The sequence below is a fragment of the Enhydra lutris genome, unplaced genomic scaffold, assembly GCF_002288905.1.
Source record: "Enhydra lutris kenyoni isolate GAN:26980312 unplaced genomic scaffold, ASM228890v2 scaffoldscaffold12, whole genome shotgun sequence".
Lineage (NCBI taxonomy): Eukaryota > Metazoa > Chordata > Mammalia > Carnivora > Mustelidae > Enhydra > Enhydra lutris.
In genome coordinates, this window is record NW_019154096.1 from 50,218,526 (window position 1) to 50,241,157 (window position 22,632).

A 22,632-nucleotide genomic window follows, 5' to 3' on the forward strand; every position below is an offset into this window, starting at 1 on the left:
TGGCTTTTCCTACCCGGGCGTCTTCTTGCTTCTTTCCTGCCAGCGCTCTTCCCAAATCCCAGCGCGGGTCACCTGCTCCCGGCACCTCCGCTGCGCGCCCCCACCCCCGTCCTGGTGACCGCTGTCCCGCAGGGCCAGCGCAGGCTCATCACTTGGCGGCCCGCCCGCGCAGGAGGAGCCTAGCAGGGGATCAAGGGCCTCGGAGCGCCGGCGGGAAGTCACGGTTCCCAGGCTGCCGCTCACCAACCACGCTTCCACCCCGCAGGGCAGGGGCGGCTCAGCCAATCGGCTCCGCCAGCCGCGGCCCTACAAGCGGAAGTCGGCCTCCCGGGCGGGGCTGGCAACTGGAGGAGGAGGGCCCGACCTGGCCCCTCCTAGAGAAGCTCCCCGGGGTTGTACTCCAGGAACCCGCCCCCGCGCCTGGCCAGAGGGACACTGGACTGTGGCATTTGTCCAGCCGCTCCTTAAGGGGAGAATGGCCATGGGGCCTACAGGCTTAGTCTCTGACCCTGGGGACGCTCAGCCCAGGCCTACCCCAGCGCCAACAGTCAGGGGGCAGCAAATTTTTAACTAGACACACTGATCATTAACAAGGGTAGGAAGGAGTGTAAACTCCGTGTCACACAGGGGCAGAGACCAGCTGGGCCTCAGGCCTCTCGCAGAGATGCTGGGCCGTGGAATCTGGTCCTCTGTGAGGCAGGGGCTGAGCAGGGGCTTGTCCAAGAAGGTGGGGGGTTGGGCCTCGGGGGAGGGGAGGAAGGTGGACATTGCAGGCATCTACCCCCCTGTGACCACCCCCTTCACTGCCACGGCAGAGGTGGACTATGAGAAACTGGAGGAGAATCTGCACAAATTGGGTACCTTCCCCTTCCGAGGTAAGTGGGACCTGTCCTCTGGGGGAGTGGGGGAAGATGGGAATGACCCCAGGCTCCTCAGCCAGGGAGCTGCTCAGAGACAGTTAGGTGCCCAGGGGTCATTTTATTATGGGAGAGGAGCAGAGGGGACCGTTCTGGAGTTAAGAGTCAGGAAGCTCCTTGCTAGCTTAAAACCTTGACTGAGTCTCGTCTGTCTCAGTTTCCCCGATTGTAAACTACCAGAGTGCCTTCCTAGCCCAGCATTATTGTGGGGCTCAGACTAGATAATGGGTACGAAAGTCCTTGTCAACTGAACACTGTGCGGCTGTGAAGGCAGTGAGGGGTGTCACGTGGCAACCCAGCCAGTGGGCTCATTTCCCTAAAAGCCTTGTTTGCACACTCTTCTGAGCCAAGCCTTCCTCAGCAGAATTAATTCCTGTTCTGGATCCTCTGACTCATTTCTCTCTTTATGCATGGGTCTCCCCTCACCGAGGTCAGGGACCAGACACTTGTAACAATCAATGTGCAACACAGCCACAGCCACAGTAAGTGAAGGGAAGAAGAAGGGGTCAATTCCCCCCATCCTGCCCACCCTCGTCTGTCACCCGTGACAAGTCCCTGAGGCGGTAACCTCACTAGCCCCATTTCACAGATGGGAAGCTGGGACTCAGAGTGACACAGTCACTCGCCCAAGGTCATTCCTAACACATGGCGGAGCTGGGATTTGAACCCAAGTCTGACTGCAAGACTACGCTGGGGTGTTTCACACCACCTGCACCAACCACTGAGTTGCTAGAACAGACTGTTTCAACAAATAAAGTCCGGTTGGCACCAGCTCTGGAAATGGAGAGGTTCTGACTGTGGCGGGGCGGTGGACTCTAGATTCAAATCACAACTCCATCGCTGACTTAGCTGTGAGATCATCTCTCTAAACCTCAGTCTCCCCATCTGACACCTGGGAGTAGTAATGTCCACATCGCCGGCTGGCTGGGAGAAGAATCCGAGAGAGGGCAAACGAAAGCACACAGTGAATAGGGAAGGGTGATGGACCTTAGAAGTTACAGATCCAGTGGTCACAGTCACTAGGACCACTGTGGTCAGAGCCGCTTTGTGACAGTGACTGCTGGCCTCACCCAAACCCCATCCACATCTCAGGGCGGAGGTGCAGGCGAGCCTTCCCTAGGGCACGGTGAATGCCCTGTGGATGCCCACAGTGAGCAGTGACACAAACTTGAAGTAAATTTCTGCTCGGGCTCAGCTCTCTGGGGTCTGAAAGTCTGCACGGAGGCCAGGGTCTCTTGAAGCAAAGGGAGAAGCTCCTTGAATCTTTTATTTAAAAAAAAGAAATTTGGGGGGCGCCTGGGTGGCTCAGTGGGTTGGACCGCTGCCTTCGGCTCAGGTCATGATCTCAGAGTCCTGGGGTCGAGCCCCGCGTTGGGCTCTCTGCTCAACGGGGAGCCTGCTTCCTCCTCTCTCTCTGCCTGCCTCTCTGCCTGCTTGTGATCTCTCTGTCAAATAAATAAATAAAATCTTTAAAAAAAATTTTTTTTTAAGTAATCTCTACGTCCAGTGTGGGGTTTGAACTCATGACGCCAAGATCAAGAGTCACATGCTTCACTGACTGAGCCAGCCAGGCACCCCTCACTCCTTGAATCTTAAGAGGCAGGAAGACTCTGCTTCACACTCCAGGTTCAAGGACACCCTGGTGCTGGGGGTGGGGTGAACTTTGCATCCAGTGTCTTCCTGCGACCCAGAGAATCCACTGACACCCCCAGGCTCTTCTCTGGACCCTTCCTTCCCTCCTACCTGCTCATCCACTCCTGCAGAGGGCATAGGCTTGTCCAGGAGCACAGGCATGGGCGAAGGGTACCTCCAGTTCCTGTTCTCGTGGGGTGCCCACTAGCCTGTTTCCCATGCAACCCACACAGGTTCCTGCTCCTGCCCCATCTCTCTTTTACCCACACACCAGGGAGGCAGTGGGCTGGGTAGAAAGAGCTCAGCATCCGCAGTTACAAGGCCTGGGTAAGAATCCTGGATCTGTCAGTTATGGCGACCTTGGAGAAATCATCTGATTTCTTCATTTTAGAATGGAACTGAGCCACAGGGTTAATGCATTCCTCCCCCAAGAGCTCAAGTGTGAGGTCCTGGCACAAAGAATAGAGCCCATAGGGTTCTGTCCCTGCTCCCAGGACGCAGCCAGAATGCCTGGGAAAGGAGCCGTGAACAAGTTTTGCTCTACAGACGGTGTTTCTCTGGCCCTATTCTGGTCTCCCGCTTTGGTTTTGCTGCCCAACACTCAGGGGCAGAGGAGGAAGCCATCACATACCACATTGCCAGGGCCTCCTGCAGTAAGTTAAAGGTCATCTAAAGGGGAGGTAGGAATCTGCCCTTGATGAATCAGTGAACAGTTAGAGATTCTTCTGGAAGGTATTGCCTGAAACTGTGTAGCTCTCTTTATTTCTCATTTTTGCATTGTTAATTTTTACTGACGATTTGTATAAAGAGTATCATTTTTAAATGAAAGTTGTAACTGGAGACTGGAGGCTAAAATTGTTGCAGAGGGGCCATTTGGCCCTGAACTCACTCCCACAAACAACCTCAGAGATGAACTTTGAATTGTTATTTCCAAATGAGGTCAGCAGACAACATAGATCTACTTCAGCAGGACTAGGGAGATGATGTTTCCCATAAAACTTTGAGCATATGTCTCATTCCCTTAGTATGTATACTTCTAATTAAATAGAAGTATTTTGCTTTAAAAAGTCACAATTTTATGGGGAGCCTGGGTGGCTCAGTTGTTAAGCATCTGCCTTCGGCTCAGGTCATGATCCCAAGGTCCTGGGATCGAGCCCCACACTGGGCTCCCCGGGAACCTGCTTCTCCCTCTCCCACTCCCTCTGCTTGTGTTCCCTCACTCACTGTGTCTCTGTCAAATAAATAAATAAAATCCTTTTTAAGAAATCACAATTTTCACAACCCTGTTTTGGCATTTACTTCTTTTATTTTTTAATATTTATTTATTTGACAGAGAGAGAGAGCACAAGCAGGGGGAGCAGCAGAGGGAGTGGCAGACTCCCCGCTGAGCAGGGAACCCGATGTGGGGTGTGATCCCAGGACCCTGGGATCATGACCTGAGTTGAAGGAAGACACTTAACTGACTGAACCACCCAGGTGTCCCGGCATTTGCTTTTTAAAAGTGAAATGTGTTTTTTAAAAAGTGTGTTAGATGCCTCTGGGAGAAAAATAGAGGAGCCCAGGTTTGTTTCTACCCCTGAGAGGCTCTGGATGTAATTTGGGATTATAGGTCAAACTCTCCATTGTTTGTACCTACAGAGAGTCTGGTCAGGTGGCCCACCTGCTCAGCATCTAAACTGTGCCTGTTTAACCAAGGCACAGGGGGAGGGGAGCAAATTCTGGGTTTGCAGGTGCATCACTAAGACAAGACATAGCAGCCACCATCCTGGAATGGCCCCTGGGATCTGGGATCTGGTAAAGACCCTTATCCTACCCACTCTGCCTTCTCAGCTCACTGCTTGTCTCCTCTCAGTTGTGACCTCATGTTATTCTAGAATGAGCTCCTTCCTGGGCCCCTTTCCATCTGGATCCTGCTCTGTAAAGGGGTTGGGGCTGCAAATGGGGATGGAATGAGCTCAGCTGGCAGCAGGGGTGGCCCTAAATGAAAGGAGACACCGACGTCAGACTGCCAGGAATGGAGGCCAGCCCAACCAAGGGGGTCCTTCAGTTGTGGTCAGTGGCTCCTGCCCCCTGGGGGCCACCGGATGGAGAGGGAAAGAAACCAAAGATTGGAAAAGAAGGATTGAGTCACAGAATGGGTCACAAGCAGAAGGCAGAAGGGACTCAGAATTAGGGAAGCTAGTTTCCCACTGACCTTGGGGACAGCTGTCAGCGTGGGAGACCGGACTTGGGCCTCAGGAAACGCCTGCCAGGTTGGATGGGGGGGATGCTGTGGCCTCTCCCCACCCCGCCCCCTAGCCACCTTCCTCACAATGGGCTTCATTGCTGAGGTGGGAGGGGCATCCTAGGAAGGGTCCCACTGGTGGCCTGCCTGTCAGACAGCCTCAGGGAACCTGCCCTTTCAAGCATGAACCAGACCATCCGGGCTCCCTCACTCCCAGTGTGCTCTTAGCTCTGCCTGCCTGGCTTAGGGTCCTGGAGGCCATCTTGGAGCTCATCCAGCAACCATCATGCAAGGTGGTGCTGGGGGCTGCCCTCTTACTCGGAGGTGGAGGCCTCATGCTGTGGATGCAGAGGAAGAAGAGACGGAAGACATTCCTTGTGCCCTCACAGGAGGAGCAGGAGCCACCAGAAGGTCACAGAGCAAAGAATGAGAACTGGATTAAATCGCACTTTAGCCGCCTTTCTGAGGAGAAGCTGGCCTCCTGCAGCAGCAGCACCACGCCTCCCCCTGAGAGCGGCGGGAAGGCCAGCACCACGGTGCACGTGGAGACCGTCACCACCAGGCAAGGCGAGGTGGGCACAGCCGTGCACCGGGAGGCCTTCACCACCAAGCAGAGGTTGTCTGGCTCCTCGGTGACCAAAGAGACCCACAGGGAGTCAGGAAAATCCTCGTCCACGGACGCGGCCACGTGGGCCGCTGTGGCTGCCTGCACCAAGGAGATTGACAGCCTGGGACAGCAGCTGGCTAACTCCATGTTGCAGCGCGCCATGACGTACCAGAACTCAGGCCACCTGGAGTCCAAAGACATCAACCAGGAGGAGCTGAAGGCCCTTGAGGAGGTGGAGTTGAAGCTGAAGGGGAACTTCCTCATGCAGCGAGACACCGCGGTAGCTGGCCTGAACCACACGCACACCTTCCACGGCCATGGTCCCCACGGCCACCAGGGTTATCAGAGCCACCAGAGCCACAGTCTGCCCAACCGTAGCCAGCAGACCTACCACCCCTTTGAAGCCACCTAACCACAGATGGAGATCCCCTTCCCCCGACAGGGCTGGCACACGACTGCAGGCCTATTTTCTCTCCTGCAGGGCACCCTGTGTGGCCCAGGGTGAGAGGCTGCCACCCGAACCCCTTCCTCCTCAGCCCCCCACAGAGCTCCTGGGCCCCTTCGAGTCTCTGAGGGTCTGCTGCAGAGAATGGCTCCTGATGGAGGGGAAGATGGAAGGAAGGGAAGCAGCTGAGACACACTCAGCGGGCCCCTGAAGACCCACCGAGAGAAGATGGGCGAGGCAGATCCCAGGAGAAGCTGAGAGCCCCAGACCGGCGCCAGATGCCTGGAACTGAGCCAATAAAGCCTTGTATACCCTCATTCTGAGTCAGGGGTCTCTGTGGCCAGCCTCAGGACTGGGCGGGGATATGGGGAGAGGCTTCCTACTCCCACAGTCATCTTCATGAGGCCCTTGGCCTGGGCTTTTTGCTGGGCTGATTCAAGACTCCATAAATCAGCTTCCCCGGGTCTCAGGTTCTGGGGATGAGATGTCTTCTGTGAGCTCAGCACCCACCAACCCATTGGTGGCCAGGGAAGGAGGGAGCAGCCGGGTTTCAGGAGGTGGGGAGAGAGACAGGCTTTCAGGAGCTAGTAAGCAAGGTGGGCTGTGGGTCTCTAGTCTTCTTGGTGTCATCTTCACCTTGTCTACTGCTGCTCAAGTCCTGCACTGGAGGGCTCTCTCCCTGCTTTCCGGGGCCACTGGGATCCCCATGAGTGCCTTCCCCTGCCTACCTTCAGAGCTGTTGTGCCGTATACTCTCTCTTGCTCATCGTACTATGGCTGCGGCTGTGGCTGCTGCCAGCACTAACTGGGAGTATTACTAGTACTACCAGCAGCTCCCTCTTTTTTTTTTTTTTTTCCTTTCTAGTTTTAGCATATGGCGCGTTCTGTGTGAAGTGTACGGCCCAGTCCCATGGAGACAGTATTGCGTTATCTCCATCTTGCAGATGAGACCCCTGAGCTCAGAGACGTGATTCTCCTGACAGGGCATAGACAGTGGTGTTGCTGGAGTTAGAGCCCAGCTCTGCCCGACTCCAAGGCTCAGACCCCGAGTCCTCCCCTGTGCTGCCCCTCAGACCAGTGCCCCTTGGCCCTATGGGGAGGGCTCCGTCTCTCATGCTTACCTCTGTCTTCTTACCACATGTCCTGACTCTCTGTACCCTCCCTCAAGCCTGGGACTCCCCCTGCCTCCTCTTCCTGGGTCCCAAGAAGCTATTTCTGGGGTAAGGGGTGACCTCCAGTAAGGGAGTTCAAGGGAGGCAGCTGTCTCTCCCATGAAAGTGGGGAGAAGTCAGTTACACAGCAGCTCTAACCCCCAGCGGCTCCTTTACACGGAAATGTACCATTGGTATCTGTTAATAAACTTACCAGTGTTTTCCAGCCTGTGGGCCTCACACTCCCAGGAGAAAGCACCCTAAAAGATCCTTCCAAAAGATGGATAAATCGACAAACACCCTAAACGTTGTTGATTGATTTTATGGGGCATAATTGGAAGTATTTGATTTCCTCTATCTATCCATCTATTTTAAAGATTTTAAGTAATCTCTACGTCCAACATGGGGCTTGAACTCACAAACCCGAGATCAAGAGTTGTATGCTCCACTGACTAAGGCAGCCAGATGCCCCAGTATTTGAATATTTTAAAAATTACTAATAAGTGACTTTATATATATGTCAATATATATGCGTGTGTGCATATGTATATATATATATATATATATATATATATATATATATATATACTCTTCAAATTTAAAATACTTCATAACGGGTGCCTGGCTGCCTCAGTTGGTGGAGCTTGCAACTCTTAATCTCAGGGTCATGAGTTCAAGCCCCACATTGTGTATGAGGCCTACATTAAAAATAAAGTAATTTATCAAATAAAAAATGTAAAAAAAATGCTTTGTAACAAAAATGTCAATGGAAAAAAAATATTCAGTCACTCTAGAAAATGTTGGAGGCTCCCAAAGTAGATAAAAAGCAAGGGTGGTGGGGCGTCTGGGTGGCTCAGTGAGTTAAGCCTCTGCCTTTGGCTCAGGTCATGATCTCAGGGTCCCGGGATTGAGCCCCACATCGGGCTCTCTGTTCAGCGGGAATCCTGTTCCTCCTCTCTTTCTGCCTGCCTCTCTGCCTACTTATGATCTCTGTCAAATAAATAAATCTTAAAAAAAAAAAAAAAAGCAAGGGTGGTAAGGTGTGACTTCTGAAAGTGATTGCAAAAATGTATAAAATGCATGCATTTATCTGGAAGACCTTAAATCCCTTATTAAAAGTTTATTTCGTAAGATCTCAGGTTAGCTGCTGATGAATTTGGAATCTTTAAAAGTTTCAAACAAAATTCAAAGACTGCCATTGGTATTGTACCAGTGTTAATTCTCAGCGAACACTGCTAGGTTCTAATCTAAGCACTTTACAAATAGTATCTCATTTAAGCCTCACAACTCTTTAAGGAGGGCACTGTATGGTCCCCACTTTTCATGTGAGGAAGCTGAGGTTTGGTGAAGCCATTTTACCGCCCACCCCCCAAAAAATCTCATAGCTGATGAGGTCCTGCACTGAGAATTACACTCAGTCTTTCCTGAGTTCAGTCTATGCATCTGAGCCACTCCACCACACTGCTCCTCCAACACCCACTGTCTTCACTCCTGACCCATCCAGGACCCTGGCCCTCCCCCTCCTCTAGTCCCCTCTCTACACCAAGGGAGGCATAGCAGGCCTAACACTGGATATCCCACCCAGAAGAGGGAGGGGGCTGTTGGCAGCATCGTTTTAAAGATTTCAAAGTGCTTTCGTGTACATTTTCTTGTCTGGGCCTTTAAAAATATCGAAAAAATTTTTAAAGATTTTATTTATTTGACAGACAGAGATCACAAGTAGGCAGAGAAGCAGACAGAGAGAGGGAGAAGGAGGCTCCCTGCTGAGCAGAGAGCCCGATGTGGGGCTCGATCCCAGGACCCTGGAATCATGACCTGAGCCGAAGGCAGAGGCTTTAACCCACTGAGCCACCCAGGCTCCCCAAACATCAAAATGTTTTTATTGTTATCCCATAGAAAAGGAAATGGGGACTCAGAGACATGATGTAACTCACTCAAAAGGGGAGTTGGGTCCAAGTCCTTCATCGACTCTGTGATACTCCCTCCTCCCCGGCCAGGCCTGATTTCCTCCTTAGGAGTCAGGCCTGGGTCACATGCTCCTTTACTTGAGACAAGGGAAAGGCCATCGGGCGAGTCTTGAGTCCAGGGCCCTGCTTCCCCTCTGAGAGTGCAAAACTACTGGGTCCAGGAGTCCCTGGAACTGGCCACCAGAATGGAAGGGGGCTTGGGGAAGAGTGAGCACTGCTGAAGAAGTGACTGGAGCAGGAGCTGGCCCAGCCCGGTGGCCGGCAGGGTTTCGGAGGGAGGGAGGTGTCTTTGGAGCCTTTTTCATAGAGGGAGGGGCAAAAGTTCAATCTCAGAATCCTCGACCTCTAAGTAGAGGAGGCTGGTCCATTCCTCTCTGGGGCTGGCAACCCCACAGCTGGGGGCAGGAGAACCCACTGAGAAACCACTAGCACCTTTTGTAACAAGACAGAAGGAGGCTCCTGGCCTGACATGGAGAAATGGACCCCGAGGAGGTAACACAACAGAAGCCAAAAACTATTTGCCTCAAGATGCTCCTGGCAATGCTAGCAAAATGCTACATATCCAGGGACCCATTGTGGCAATCCACCCCGTGGAATCTGATGCTGTCGTGAACAGCATGGAAAAAGGTTTGTGGTGAAAAGTTGACTCTCCATCACACCGTGTCCCCTAAGGATGACTCACGGGAACAGTCTCTCTTGGTCCCGATGCCAGGAAACTCTGTGTCTCTGGGGCAGCTGCTTTGCTTTTATCTTGCGTTCCACGATCTGTCAGCTGACCACATTTCCCTTTTAGCTCTGACTGTCAGGAAGCTCCAAATCAAAGCGAAGGCCCGTCTCTCAACTGCCTGCAGGGATTTTGTGGATCAGTATCGCCCCCCAGCTTTCTTCTCTTTCCTTTCTCCCAAGCGGTCTCCTATTTATTAATAATCTTGTTGTGTCACAGGCTGTGTCTGTCAGCCTTTTTTAGAACACTGTTTTTGGAATGGAATGGAGTAGAGAGGAGGAAGAAGAGGAAAGAGAAAGTGAAATGAAAGAAGCAGAGAGGAAAGTGGTTTTATACTAACATTCCCTTCGGATTCAGCCAAAGAGCATCAATTCTGTGATGTAAAAGGGTTGACACCTTACGGGGTGGCATTAGAAACCTCTCAGGTGATCGATCAAAGAGGGAAATGCAAAATAAGATCACGAGATGTCACTTTTCACCCAGAAAATTGGAAAAAATTAATTCTCACTTTCATCCAGAAAATTGGCAAAAATGAATTCTGCCCAGTGTTGGCAAGGAGGAACACTAACAGACCCTTCCATGAGCCAACGGGGTGCAAACCAGCTAATGAGGCAGACGTTTGGCACGTGAAGATACATGGAAGTGTGACTCAGCAGTCACACACCCAAGTGAACTGTAGAGCAGCTCAGACATGGGCACAGAAGACTTTAGTGGACGTGTTTGTTTTAGCATTATTTGTGATGGCAAAACTAAGGAAACATTCTAAATGTCCCCAACAGGAGAATGAAAAGTAAAGTATCGTCGAACCTCACCATAGAATATAATGGCAGTTAAAACGAATGAACCAGAACTGTGTACTGCTGTGGACAAAGGTCACAACATGATCTTGAGCACAAATAGCAAACCGCAGAACGTTGTTAAGAGTTTGATTCAGTTTCTGTAAAACTTACATGGCAAAAAAAGTCTTGTGTCTTGTTTATGGGTCAATATGTACATCTTAAGGGGATAAAGACATGAATGGGAACAATGACACCCAAGTCAGGACAGCTAGAAGAGGAAGAAAAAGGTGATCAGGGGAGGGTTGCCATGGGTGCTGGGTACACACCTGTGGATTTTATTATTATCTATTCTTTGGGGTATAGCTAAGATAGTTCATTAACACAAAGAAAATGGTGCGGACACTGCCGTCAGAACTGGGTAAAACATTCTGCCTGCATCAGGACAAAGATGGGAAGGAAATGTGTGAAAAGCTACGGTGTTGGGAAGGTAGAACACGGGTGCATGTACCACCAATGTCCCGGTTGTTTGCAGAGGATGGGAAGGCATTGGCTGTGATAGGACCTCTCTTGCAGGCTTCGTGGTCCAGGGCTCCAATGGCGAGTTTCCCTTCCTGACCAGCAGTGAGCGGCTGGAGGTGGTGAGCCGAGTCCGCCAGGCCATGCCCAAGGACAAACTCCTGCTAGCCGGCTCCGGCTGCGAGTGTGAGCCCATGGTGCTCTGGGCTTGGGGGGTTGGGGGGGTGTGCCTGGGGCTGGTGGGGAGCCAGGTTCCTTGGCCCTGGGGCTGGTTCAGGCTACTGGTTCTGTCTCTTCTGAACCCCTTGCTTGCCCTGGGATCCTAGCCCTGCCCTTCTGCCTCCTGCTGTTCCCCGCCATGTTGCCTGCTGTAGCCTATAGGCCACAGAGGGAAGACTCCCTCTTTCTTCCTATAGCCACTCAAGCCACCGTGGAGATGACTGTGAGCATGGCCCAGGTTGGGGCTGATGCTGCCATCGTGGTGACCCCTTGCTACTATCGTGGCCGCATGAGCAGTGCGGCCCTCATTCACCACTACACTAAGGTGGGTGTGAGGCATGGGCATGGGTTTGGGGCCTGCGACCAAGAGGAGGCTGGAGGAGGAGAAGAGATAGAGAAGCTGGGGCCCGAGAGGAGAGCCCATTTCCCATGAATGGCATCTGGGGGAACGGGGAGGGATGCTGCTGGGCGACTGACCAGCCACACTGTATGGCTGTTTCCTCACCTCTCACAGGGGAGAAATGATGGTGGCTTCCTCATGGGGTCATTGCAAGGACCTAATTCCATCGAAATACAGAGGACTGAGAACTGAGCCTGGCACATAGAAAGCACTCATGAAATGTTATTATTATCATTTATAAGCAAGGAACACAGCACTGTGACTCTTAGTCCAGGAGGTTGGCCTGTCCAGGAGGCCCTGCGGGGACCCAGGCCCGGAGCTGCTGGTGGTGGGCAGTGCCTGGGGCTCCTCAGGCCTGGGGCAGCTGCCCTCTGCCTCTCCCTTCTTCTCTGCCTCCCTCAGGTCGCTGACCTCTCCCCCATTCCTGTGGTGCTCTACAGCGTCCCAGCCAACACGGGGCTGGACCTGCCCGTGGATGCGGTGGTCACGCTCTCCCAGCACCCAAACATCGTGGGCATCAAGGACAGTGGTGGTGACGTGAGTGGCAGTGGCTCCCACTGGGGTCCTTCCTCTTCTCCCAGGCTCTCAGCTTCAGGGAGGCTTTGGGACCCACTTCAGTCCTGGGCTCCTGTTGGGGTTCTTCCCACCGTGTGGGCTCTCTGAGGCTCTCTCCAAGTTTGAGGGGAGCTCTTTGGGGCCGAGGCGCTCATTCCCCCACCCTTGGCCAGCCCCCGTCTCGCGTGGCGTGGAAGCTCGAGGCTTAGCGTTCACACAGGTTTGCTGTTGCAGGTGACCAGGTTGGGGCTGCTGGTTCACAAGACCAGGAGGCAGGACTTTCAAGTGTTGGCTGGATCGGCTGGCTTCCTGCTGGCCAGCTATGCCGTGGGTAGGCCTCCTGCTGCTCTTGCACTGTCGCGGTGGGTGGTACAGCAAGGCCCCCACATAAGGCTGGGTTTGGGTCTGCAGGGTTCTTTTGCCTTGCTTGTCTGAATATCGGAGGCTTACGAGTGACCTTTCTGGGCAGAAGACAGTGGCCATGTGTAGTCCTTGTCTGTAGCAGGGATGCCTGAAGTTTGTTCTAAGTCCCAGGCTCTCTGCTTAGTTAACAAATTTATCTCTTCTAATCTCACCTTGTAAGTCGTCCTCTGAGAACAGAGGCTTTGGGGCCTTTCCTCTGGTCCAGGAGTGTGTTTTCCCCTCCACCCCCCGCCCCCGCCGGGGCCAGGCCAGAAGGAACAGTAAGACCTAGAGGGTTGGGCCTGGGATCTTCAGCTACCTGATTCTGTTCCAGTCCAGGATCCGAGGAATGTCACTACTAAAGCAACTGTGCTGGTCTGCTGTGGGTCAGGCTCCTTGGGTTCAGGTTGGATTTGAGCCCCGGAGCGGGGAAGAGAGGAAGCATCGGCTTCCTTGGGCTGAAGCCCCAGGAAGTCCAGATCTGCGTTACTTGTCCGGCGCTGAGGGGGCAATTGTGGATCCTCTCCTCTGGTCTGCACAGACTGTGGCTTGCAGCCTGGGTCCTTGCACATCTCTCCTCTGCCACGTCGCAGTCTCCAAAGTGCAAGGCCAGAAGAGGGGACCCATTGAAGCCTTGTTCCTGAGGGCGGAGTAGATGGAAAGAGCACGGGCCCTGCAGGTGGGGGGATGTGAGTTGGAATCTCAGCTTGGCCACTTACTGAGTACTGCCGGGCAGGGTGTACAAACTCGCTGGCCTGAGCCTCTACTCTGTAAAGCAGGGAGGTGTCTTGAGAATGTGAGAGCCTCGGCCGTGTGTCTGCATAGTGACTGGCATAGAGTGGGGATCACTAAATGGCAGCTATCTTAGCTCATTCCAAATTTCCCACTCTCCGGTCTTGAGGCCACCATGCTTAGGGTCACCCCTAACTAGCCTTAGAATCACATCGCAGGTTGGCAGAGTGGCAAGGCCTCCCGAGATCACAGCCAGCCCGTTTTCACTGCCCAAATGAGAACAGAGGACTGGGAGGTCTGTGACTCGTGCAAATTCATGCTGCCAGTGGGAGGAAATACGTGGTCTCCTGACTCTGTCCAGGGCTCCTTCCACTGCCCCCCACCCCCAGCGTCATCCCAGGCTGAATTCACCGGGGAGGGGGAGGAATCAGATTTCAGAAGAGCGAAGGCTTCCCGTCCACTCCATGCCCTTCCCGGACTGATGAGTCAGAGGCTAGTGGAGGTGTTGTCAACTGGCAGGTGGGACTTCAGTCTGGGAGGTGTGTTGAGGAGTGCAGGGGAGGAACTGTCCTTAAGTTAGCCTTCAGGCTCTGTTCCCTGACCTTCAGCCTGTGGGATCCTACTTCAAATATGCTGTCAGCTTTTCACTCTGGAAATCTGGACTCTGGACTCACAGAGCGTGGCTTGGACATGGCTAGCCAGCGGCATGGAAATCCACATCCTTTCTCCCCAGAATAAGAGGGGCGGGGGCTCAGGATTTAGAATCACCCGTGAGAAGCAGCTCTGGCTGATGTTTTGCAATCTTACTGTGGGGCAGGAGCTGTGGGGGGCGTGTGTGCCCTGGCCAACGTCCTGGGGCCTCAGGTGTGCCAGCTGGAGCGACTGTGCCTCACAGGGCAATGGGAAGATGCCCAGAAACTGCAGCACCGCCTCATTGAGCCGAACACTGCGGTGAGCTCCCGGACGATGGCCCCAGGGCATGGTGGGGGGATGTTTCTGTGTCCTCAATGGGGTAGGAGCCCAGACAGGCCCAGCAGTCCCCACTTCACCTCTTCCCTTTCAGAAAGTCCTTTTAGAGTACGTCCCAGCATGGGAACTCCTTGTGCCTCTCCAGAAAATCACAACTTCAGCCAAAGTTGAGCCCTGTTGGTTGCACTGTAGGGAGCCTGTTAAAATTCCAGACCTCTAGACCTGCAGTAAGCATTGAGACAAACATCCTGGCTGATCATGGTGACATTAAGTAAATCCAGGGACTTTCCTTAGAGACACGCTACCTGGAGAGGGTGAACCATGGGCCTCTCCTTCAGCTCTAGAAGGGCTCAGATCCTGGAAAACAGAATGATTGGGAGTAAAGGAGGTGTTAGGAGGCTGGATGTATTCAGAGCCCAGATTTCCCAGGAGAGTTTTGTCTTTGAGTAATCTAGTCTGCAGTCAGACGGTGTACCCCGATTCTGTATTGCGCAAGTCAAGGAGACGAGCTGAGATGGAATGCCTGTCAAGAGCCCGGCCGTACGGTGTTGAGCCGTATTGGCGTCTGACGCAGGGAGGACAATGTGTTTTCCTATAGACACGTTTGTATGCATATTTTAAATTAAACTTTTAATTTTGAGATAACTGTAGATTCAGATGAAGTTGTAAAAAATAATACAGGGGCACCTGGGTGGCTCAACCAGTTAAGCATCTGCCTTTGGCTCAGATCATGATCCCAGAGAGACTGCTTCTGCACTTCCCTGCATGTGGTCTCTCGCTCTCTCTTTCTTCTCTAATAAATAAATAAAAATCTTTTAAAAAAGAGAGAGAGAAAGAATACAGAGAGAGTCCATGTTCCCATCCATCCCCCAGTTTCTCCCAAAAACATCTTACAAAATTAAAGTACAATATCACAACCAGTATTTGGACATTGATACGGTCCAGATACAGAGTCTTTAATCACCAGAAGGATCCTTCATGTTATGCTTTCATGGGTACACCTGCTCCCCTCCTTCCCCCACCCCCTCCTTAATTGCGGCAACCACCCATACGTTCACCATTTTTATACTTTTGTCAGTTCAAGACGCCCATATGAATGGGATCATAGAGTCTGCAACCTTTGAAATTGGCTGGCTTTCTTTCTGCAGAATTCCCTGCAGATCCATCCAAGTTGTTGCACGCAGCAACAGCCCATTTCTTTTTATTAATGAACGGTGGTTCACTGTGTGGCCGGGCCACGGCTCGTGGAACTGTTCACCGGTGGAAGGACAGCTGGGGTGTTGCCAGTTTGGGGCTATGAAAAGCTGCTCTGAACATTCATGCACAGGGTTTTGCATGAATGTAAGTTTTCATTTTTCTGGGATAAATCAATAATTAGTGGATCATATGATGGTTGCATGTTTAGTTTTTTAAGAAACTGCCAAACTGTTTCCCAGAGTGCCTATGGCATTTTGTATTTACATCAGTGTAAATGTATGATTTACCCATTCTCTCTGCATCATCACCAGCTTTAAGCATTGTGACTATTTTTGATTTTAGCCATTCTGATAGGTGTGTAGTAACATTTCATTGTGGTTTTAGCTTGCATTTCTCTGATGACTAATGCTATTGGACATCTTTTTATGTATTTACTTGCCATCCGTATATCTTCTTAAATGTCGTATGTTTCTTGCATACTTTATAATTGGATTTTTAAAAAGATTTTATTTATTTGTCAGAGAGAAAGAGAACACACAAGCTGGGGGAGCAGCAGAAGGAGAAGTGGGCTCCCCGCTGAGCAGGGAACCCGAAGCAGGACTAGATCTTAGAACCCTGGCATCATAACTTAAGCCAAAGGTAGATGCTTAGCTGACTGAGCTACCCAGGCACCCTGGATTTTTTCTTTTTACCATTGAGTTTTGGAATTTCTTTATATCTTTTAGATACCAGCACATATTTTAGATACCATGCAAATATTTTCTCCCCATCTGTAGCTTGTCTTGTCATTCTCTGAACAGGTCTTTTACAGAACAAAAGTTTTTAATAGTTTTGATGATGATCAATTCATCAATATTTTCATTTGTATTTATGCTTTTAATGTCAAGTGGAAGAAGGCTTTTCCCAACCCTAGATTGTGAGGACTTTTCCCTATTTTCTTTTCCTTAAAGTTTTATAGTTTTACGTTTTGAGAGCATTTTTGTATGGAGTATGGACTTAGGTGGAGGTTCCTTTTTTTGTTTTGTTTTGTCTTTTTGCTTCTGGATATCCACTTGCTCCATCATCATTGTCGAAAAGATCATCTGTCTTCATTGAGTTACTTTTGCACCTTTGTCAAAAATCAGTTGGGCTGGGGCGCCTGGGTGGCTCAGTGGGTTAAGCCTCTGCCTTTGGCTCAGGTCGTGGTCCCAGGGTCCTGGAACCAAGCCCTATGTCGGGCTCTCTGCTCAGCGGGGAGCCTGCTTCTCCCTCTCTCTGCCTGCCTCTCTGCCTACTTGTGATTTCTGTCTGTCAAATAGGTAAATAAAATCTTTAAAAAAAAAATCGGTCAGGCATATTTGTGCCAGTTGATTTTTGGGTTCTCTGTTGCTCCCATCATTGGGAGGTATATCCCTCTGCAAGACCACACCGGATTATTCTAAAGTTTATATGGAAAGGTAAAAGAATTAAACTAGCTAAAGCAATTTTGGAAAAAAAAATAACAAAGTGGGAGGAATTAGTCTACCTGGTTTTAAGATTTATTACATACCTACAGTAATCAAGTCTGTGTGGGACTACAGGAGGCATTTTGTCAATTGCTTTTCTGCCTTGATATGATTGTGTGATTTTTTTTTTCCTCTGTAGCTGGCTAATATGGTGAGTTACATGGATGGTTTTCTAATATTGAACTAGACTTGCATCCCTGGAATAAATCCCACTTAGTCATGATGTGTAACTCTCTTCAAATATTGCTGAGTTCCATTTGCTAACACTTAGTTGAAGATTTTTCTGTCTATATTCATAGGAGATATTGGTATATAGCTTTCCCCTTTTTTAGCACTGCCTTTGTCTGATTTTTGGTCTCCGGATAGTAATAGGTTATCAGTTCACTGGGAAGTAGTCTCTCCTCTTCTATCTTCTGGAAGAGTCTGTGTAGAATTGGTGTTAAATATTCTCTAAACATTTTCTAGAATTCTCCCATGAGATCATTTGGGCCTGAAGATTTCTTTTGGGGAGGGTTTTTTAAAATTATAGCTCTGCCCCTGACTTCCACGGACACCTCCCTGACAGAAGGGGTAGGAATGCCTCCTTAATGCTTCCCATGTGGTCTCCACTGACATTACAAATATGTCTGGGGTGGGGGTGGCCTCCTTCAGTGTGGGCAGTGCTGTGTAAGCCCTAACTTTCCTCTCTGCTAAGAGCATCCATTGTTGGGGAGGTGGAGAAGGGTACTCTTTCCTGCGAGAGTCATGTAGAAGTTCTGGCTCCCAATTCAACCTTTGCTAGCCTGGATGGGGATGGTAGGGATGGGGCCATGGTTTTTGCGGGGGTGCCTGGCTGGGGTAGAGTGGTGATTGTCTTAAAGTTTTCCATTTTACCAGGCTGCTCCTTCCTGGTCCTTGGCTTGAGTGAATAGGCTTTTGTTGGGGGCTTGTATTATCTGTACCCACTGGCATTTTAGGGTTGCTGCCTTCTTAAACTTCCAGTCGAGGCCAAGGAACTCATCTCTGTGTTCCCTGGGTCCTGAAGTCCCTAGCTTGTCTTCCTTAACGGATCTAGGGGCACACATTTACTTTTGCCTCGGGCCACGATATGGCAGGGCATGGTTCTGTTGGATCCTGTCTTTTTTTTTTTTTTTAAGATTTTATTTATTTTTTTGACAGAGAGAGAGAGATATCACAAGTAGACAGAAAGGCAGGTAGAGAGAGAGGGAGAAGCAGGCTTCCCGCTAAGCAGAGAGCCGGATATGGGGCTCGATCCCAGGACCCCGAAACCACGATTTGAGCCGAAGGCAGAGGCTCAACCCACTGAGCCACGCAGGCGCCCCTCAGATCCTGTCTTTATTTAAAACATTGACACTGTTCATTGTGGGATTTTTTTTTTTTGCATTGATTTTTATTCTTTAAGAAAATATGGCACTAAATTTTACTTACCTTGATGACTGATTTTGTTGGCACCCCCTTAAGCTTTGCATCTGAGGTGATAGTCCCAGGCTAAGCAGTAATGCTTTGTTTGGGTAAAGTGGTGGGCTCTAGATCTCTCTCCCAGCTTTGATCTTTACCGCCAAGGAGCAGGTGAACTCAGCTTTAGAGAAAGGACAGCTGAGGAGGAAAGCACAAGTCTCCTTGGGTGTGAAGGTTCTCCTGGGATAGGATGCTCTATTAATAGGACACAAGAACTACAGAAATGAGGGCCATTCAGCCGAGCCCCCTCAGGGCACAGACTCTTTGGTATGTACTGGACGCTCCAGTGGGGTGGGACCTCTGCTCTCTATGCCCACCCCCCCTGCAGAGAGAAGGTTCCAGAACCAGCATACCACCAGGACAAGAAAAGGAGGAGCTTTTAGGTCCCTTGGGGGTGTGGTTTTATAGTGGTATTTTCCCCATTTGATTCTTGTGACATGGGGTAGGTGTTGTCATCTCCTCATTTGACAGATGAAGCCGTGGGCTGCCCCTTGGGAGGAGAGGATGCTTGCTGCCCCGCTAGCTCTCCATGTGCCATCCTGCCTTACTCTTCCCTTGGGGCCTCCTCCTGTGCCAGCTCTGGGCACACACTCAGGAATGCCTGGAACACCTTTCTGCTGCCTGGGCTGTCGGCTCAGCCACCCCAGGAGCAGCTTGATGTCACCCTGTTGCCCTGCCCTGCTCGAACACAATGTCCTTCCTCTGCCTTCCCACCCAGCCAGCCTCCTGCCCTGGCTATATTTAGGACTTTCTGTGTTCTTTACCACCAAAGCATTCAGTTATTTCTGTGGGTCTGAGGAGGGGGCAACTCAGAGACATCCACACCTACGGTGGAAGAAGGCTTTTCTCTAGGTACTTCTTGTTCCCATCCTCTCCCTTAGGTCTTTCGCACCCCACTCATGTTTTGGGTGAAAAGCCGAGGTTATTAGAACATCGTGGCTGGGGCCAGGCTAGGAGGAGGATGGTGTATTACTCGTTTCAAGAAAAAATACCCTGGCCACCAGTGGTAAATGGTCACCAGTCATCCAGCAGCAGCTCTCAACTCTACCCCAGCCAACCTCTTTGATTATTTTACCCTTTGTGAAACCCATACTTCTAAGGTTTTACCTTCCCTCCAAAATAAAACTTTAGTAAGTAATGATTACATTCCTAGCTTTTAGGTAGTCAGAGATTCACCTAACACTTCTTTTTTTTAAGATTTTATTCATCCACTTGACAGACAGAGATCACAAGTAGGCAGAGAGGCTAACAGAGAGAGAGAGAGGAGGAAGCAGGCTCCCTGCTGAGCAGAGAGCCCGATGCGGGGCTCGATCCCAGGACCCTGAGATCATGACCTGAGCCGAAGACAGAGGCTTTAACCCACTGAGCCACCCAGGCGCCCCTCACCTAACACTTTTGATCAGCGTGAAATAACCAGTTGCTGGTTATTATGCCAAAGGCGAAGAAACTTGATGCTTCATTTTCTAGAAGACCCCATGCATGATTTTAAGTTATGACAATAGCTTCCAATCCCCCTCATAATGGAAAACCCTCCAGATATCATGTCGTCCAGCCCGATTTTTTTAGGCAAGAAAACTTGCTTGGATGTAGTAAGTTTGTGCTATATGGCTTCATAGTGGAATTTCTCAGGACAGCTGACGCATTGTTTTTCAGATTTGGGGTCAGGAGGGAGCTATGCATGGATCAGTGTCCCTCCTGCAGGGCCAGTGGAGGTCTGGGCTATGGCCAACGCTCTCACAGACCCTTCCCTTTCTTGGCCTCACAGGCCTGTGCCCTGGCCCTAGGTCCCTGGGAACCGGGCTACAGACCCACAGCCTTACTATCATCTCTGGTCCCAGGTTGATGAGTGAATGCCATGTTTCTCCCTAATGGGGTGGATTTTTCTCCTAAAACCCAAAGAGGGGACTTCCTTAATCTGAGTTGTTGGCATTGTGTTCTCTACTGCTGCCCTGCCTTCTGGTCTCTCAGTCTGAATTTCCAATCAACCAATGTATCACCGATTTGGTAAAGTTACTTTACCAGGGGAGGTGGGAGGAACCCTAACTTTCTAAAGTGACACGTGTGTCTAGACATGTGCAGGCAGGGACTCCCCAGTTTGTTCTAACAGGCCCTGCTCCACAGGTGACCCGGCGCTTTGGGATCCCCGGGCTGAAGAAGACCATGGACTGGTTTGGCTACTACGGAGGCCCCTGCCGTAGCCCCTTGCAGGAGCTGAGCTCCACGGATGAGGAGGCCCTGCGTATGGACTTCAGCAGTAATGGCTGGCTCTGAGGGCAGGTGCCTGGCCTGAGCCCATCTCAGCTTCCTGCCCTGTACCTGCAGCTGAAGAGGCACATGGGGGTATGAGATTTCAAAGCCTGTTTTCCTACTTCAGTCCTCTAGGGAGCCTCTCCCAGGCTCTGCCATGCACACCCATTTCCTATTCTCGCAGCCCCATGAACCGTTGGCATTTGTAGCCTCAACTCTGGCTCTCTAGAGACCTTCAGTCTGGGGAGGAGCAATTGCTTGTCCCTCTCCTGTGCCTTCCTGTGCCCCGCGACACGTGACCGGGAACCAGCCGGCATGAGCAGGGGGCAACTGGGGCAAAAGTAAGGTCATGTATTTTACTGATGGGATGGCCGCTTAGACTTGGGGGTACACACCTAAGCCCAGCACAGTGCAGCAGGGAGCCAGGGCTCTTCCTAAGAACCTGACTCCTTCCAGAGGAACGAGGGGGTGCGGTTCGGAAACCTAATCAGAAAAGCGTCTCTGGCCTTTGAAAGGCCCCCAAGTTACATTCCAGACACAGTGCCTTTCCTAAACCCATTTTGATCATCTCATATTCTCATCTCTAGCCTTGATCTCAACTGTAGAGAGCATGGAGCTGGCCCAGGGCCTTGCCAGAGTTGGTAAATAATGACACCTGGTGGATAAATGTTACATTTTAGACTTCTAGTCAACCTGGTCTGAAACATTAGGGAAAGAGACTTGGTCTCAGACCTGGCCATCTTCTTGCCTTAGGCACTGTGCTTTCTTTGTTAAAAATAATACTTTGTTCTTACAATAAAGTTGAATAACTGAAAACAGTGTGGCCTTGTACAAATTGACACCTCGCTGCCATGTAGGTCTTAGGTTTCCTGCCTGGATGTCAAGAATTGCCTAGAAGCAATTTAACTTTCAAGGTCTGCTTTCTCCCGGCTCTGAGGGAGGCCCTAGCAATCTACAGCAAAGAAGGTATTAGATCAGTGGTGGCCTAGGGGAAAGGCTTGTTGAAGTTCTGGGTGGGAGGTAGGAGGCAAAAATGTTCAACTAAGATATTTAGAAACACCTTAGCACATTAGCCAAAAAGGCTGCTTTCTCCAGAAATGTTTAACCTTATTCAGTGATACTTAACTAGTGGCAGTAAACCAGAGATGAATGTTTTTAAAATTACTCTGGCTAAAAAGAAAGGTAAACAGATCCTTGTTTAGGACAAAGGCTAGAGGAGAGAATATAAAAGGTATTGATCTTCAACTGAAATTGGCCATCAGAATGGTACTGAAGCTTGGGACTTAGCACCTGGGCTCTTCTCACAGGCAACATCCAGAAGATCTGGGCTCAGAGGAGAATCCAGCTTAGGGATGGGGCAAAAATTGAGGGCTTGGGAGGCTGGCTGGTGTACTGGTAAAGCACTCAGCCTCTGGGCTTACGTTAAGCAGGCCTGGGTTTAAGTTCTCAGACCTGCCCCTTAGGGTTGGTGGGACCTTGGGCAACTACTTAAGTGCCTGATCTGATCTGTAACTTGGGGATTATAACAGTTCCTTTCTCCCAGGGCTCCACAAGATCACGCATGTAAAGGGGTTAGCACGGTAGGTGAACACTGCACATTAGCTCAGTTGGGGAGGTATTGCTGCAGGAAAAGGGGCAGGAATTGACTTGCCCAAGGTAATCCAGCAGATATGAGAATAACTGGTTTCAGGATGGGGGCACTCATGATGCTCAGGGCAAGAGAAGTACAGTGGAAAATGATTTGGAATCAGAAAAACCGGGATACAAATCTCACCCAGCTCTGCCACTTTCTAGTTTGGGCAATCTGAACCCATCTGATTTAAAAAAAAAAAAAAAAAAAAGCTGATCATTCCCTTCTCTTACCTCTCATACCTCTCGGAAGTATGGAGAATTAAGTACTGTGTAGTAGAGTCTGCAGTGTCGGTTCCAAGACCCCATCTGTGATGAACTTTTAGAAATGGCAAATGGGCTGATTCATGAGGAGGCAGAGCCAGAGTCGAGAAACTCA

At 50.6% G+C, this 22,632-nt stretch overlaps 2 protein-coding genes across 3 annotated transcripts; both read left to right on the plus strand.

Moving 5' to 3' along the window:
• Positions 1–344: 344 nt before the first annotated feature.
• Positions 345–22,188, plus strand: LOC111145298 (4-hydroxy-2-oxoglutarate aldolase 1). Of its 2 annotated transcripts, XM_022500133.1 has the most exons (7): positions 345–875; positions 11,019–11,147; positions 11,378–11,505; positions 11,983–12,117; positions 12,370–12,466; positions 14,087–14,220; positions 20,499–22,188. In XM_022500133.1, exons 1-7 carry the CDS (start codon positions 665–667, stop codon positions 20,646–20,648), a joined length of 984 nt encoding a protein of 327 aa, XP_022355841.1. In that variant the 5' UTR covers positions 345–664; the 3' UTR covers positions 20,649–22,188. The 2 variants fall into 2 exon arrangements, with proteins under 2 accessions (XP_022355841.1, XP_022355842.1); XM_022500134.1 differs by lacking the exons at positions 11,019–11,147; positions 11,378–11,505; positions 11,983–12,117; positions 12,370–12,466 and having other exon boundaries at positions 436–875.
• LOC111145299 (chromosome unknown C10orf62 homolog) lies at positions 4,710–6,135 on the plus strand. Its single transcript, XM_022500136.1, has one exon. The coding sequence runs from the start codon at positions 5,109–5,111 to the stop codon at positions 5,790–5,792; it is 684 nt and encodes a 227-aa protein (XP_022355844.1). The 5' UTR covers positions 4,710–5,108; the 3' UTR covers positions 5,793–6,135.
• Positions 22,189–22,632: the final 444 nt, after the last annotated feature.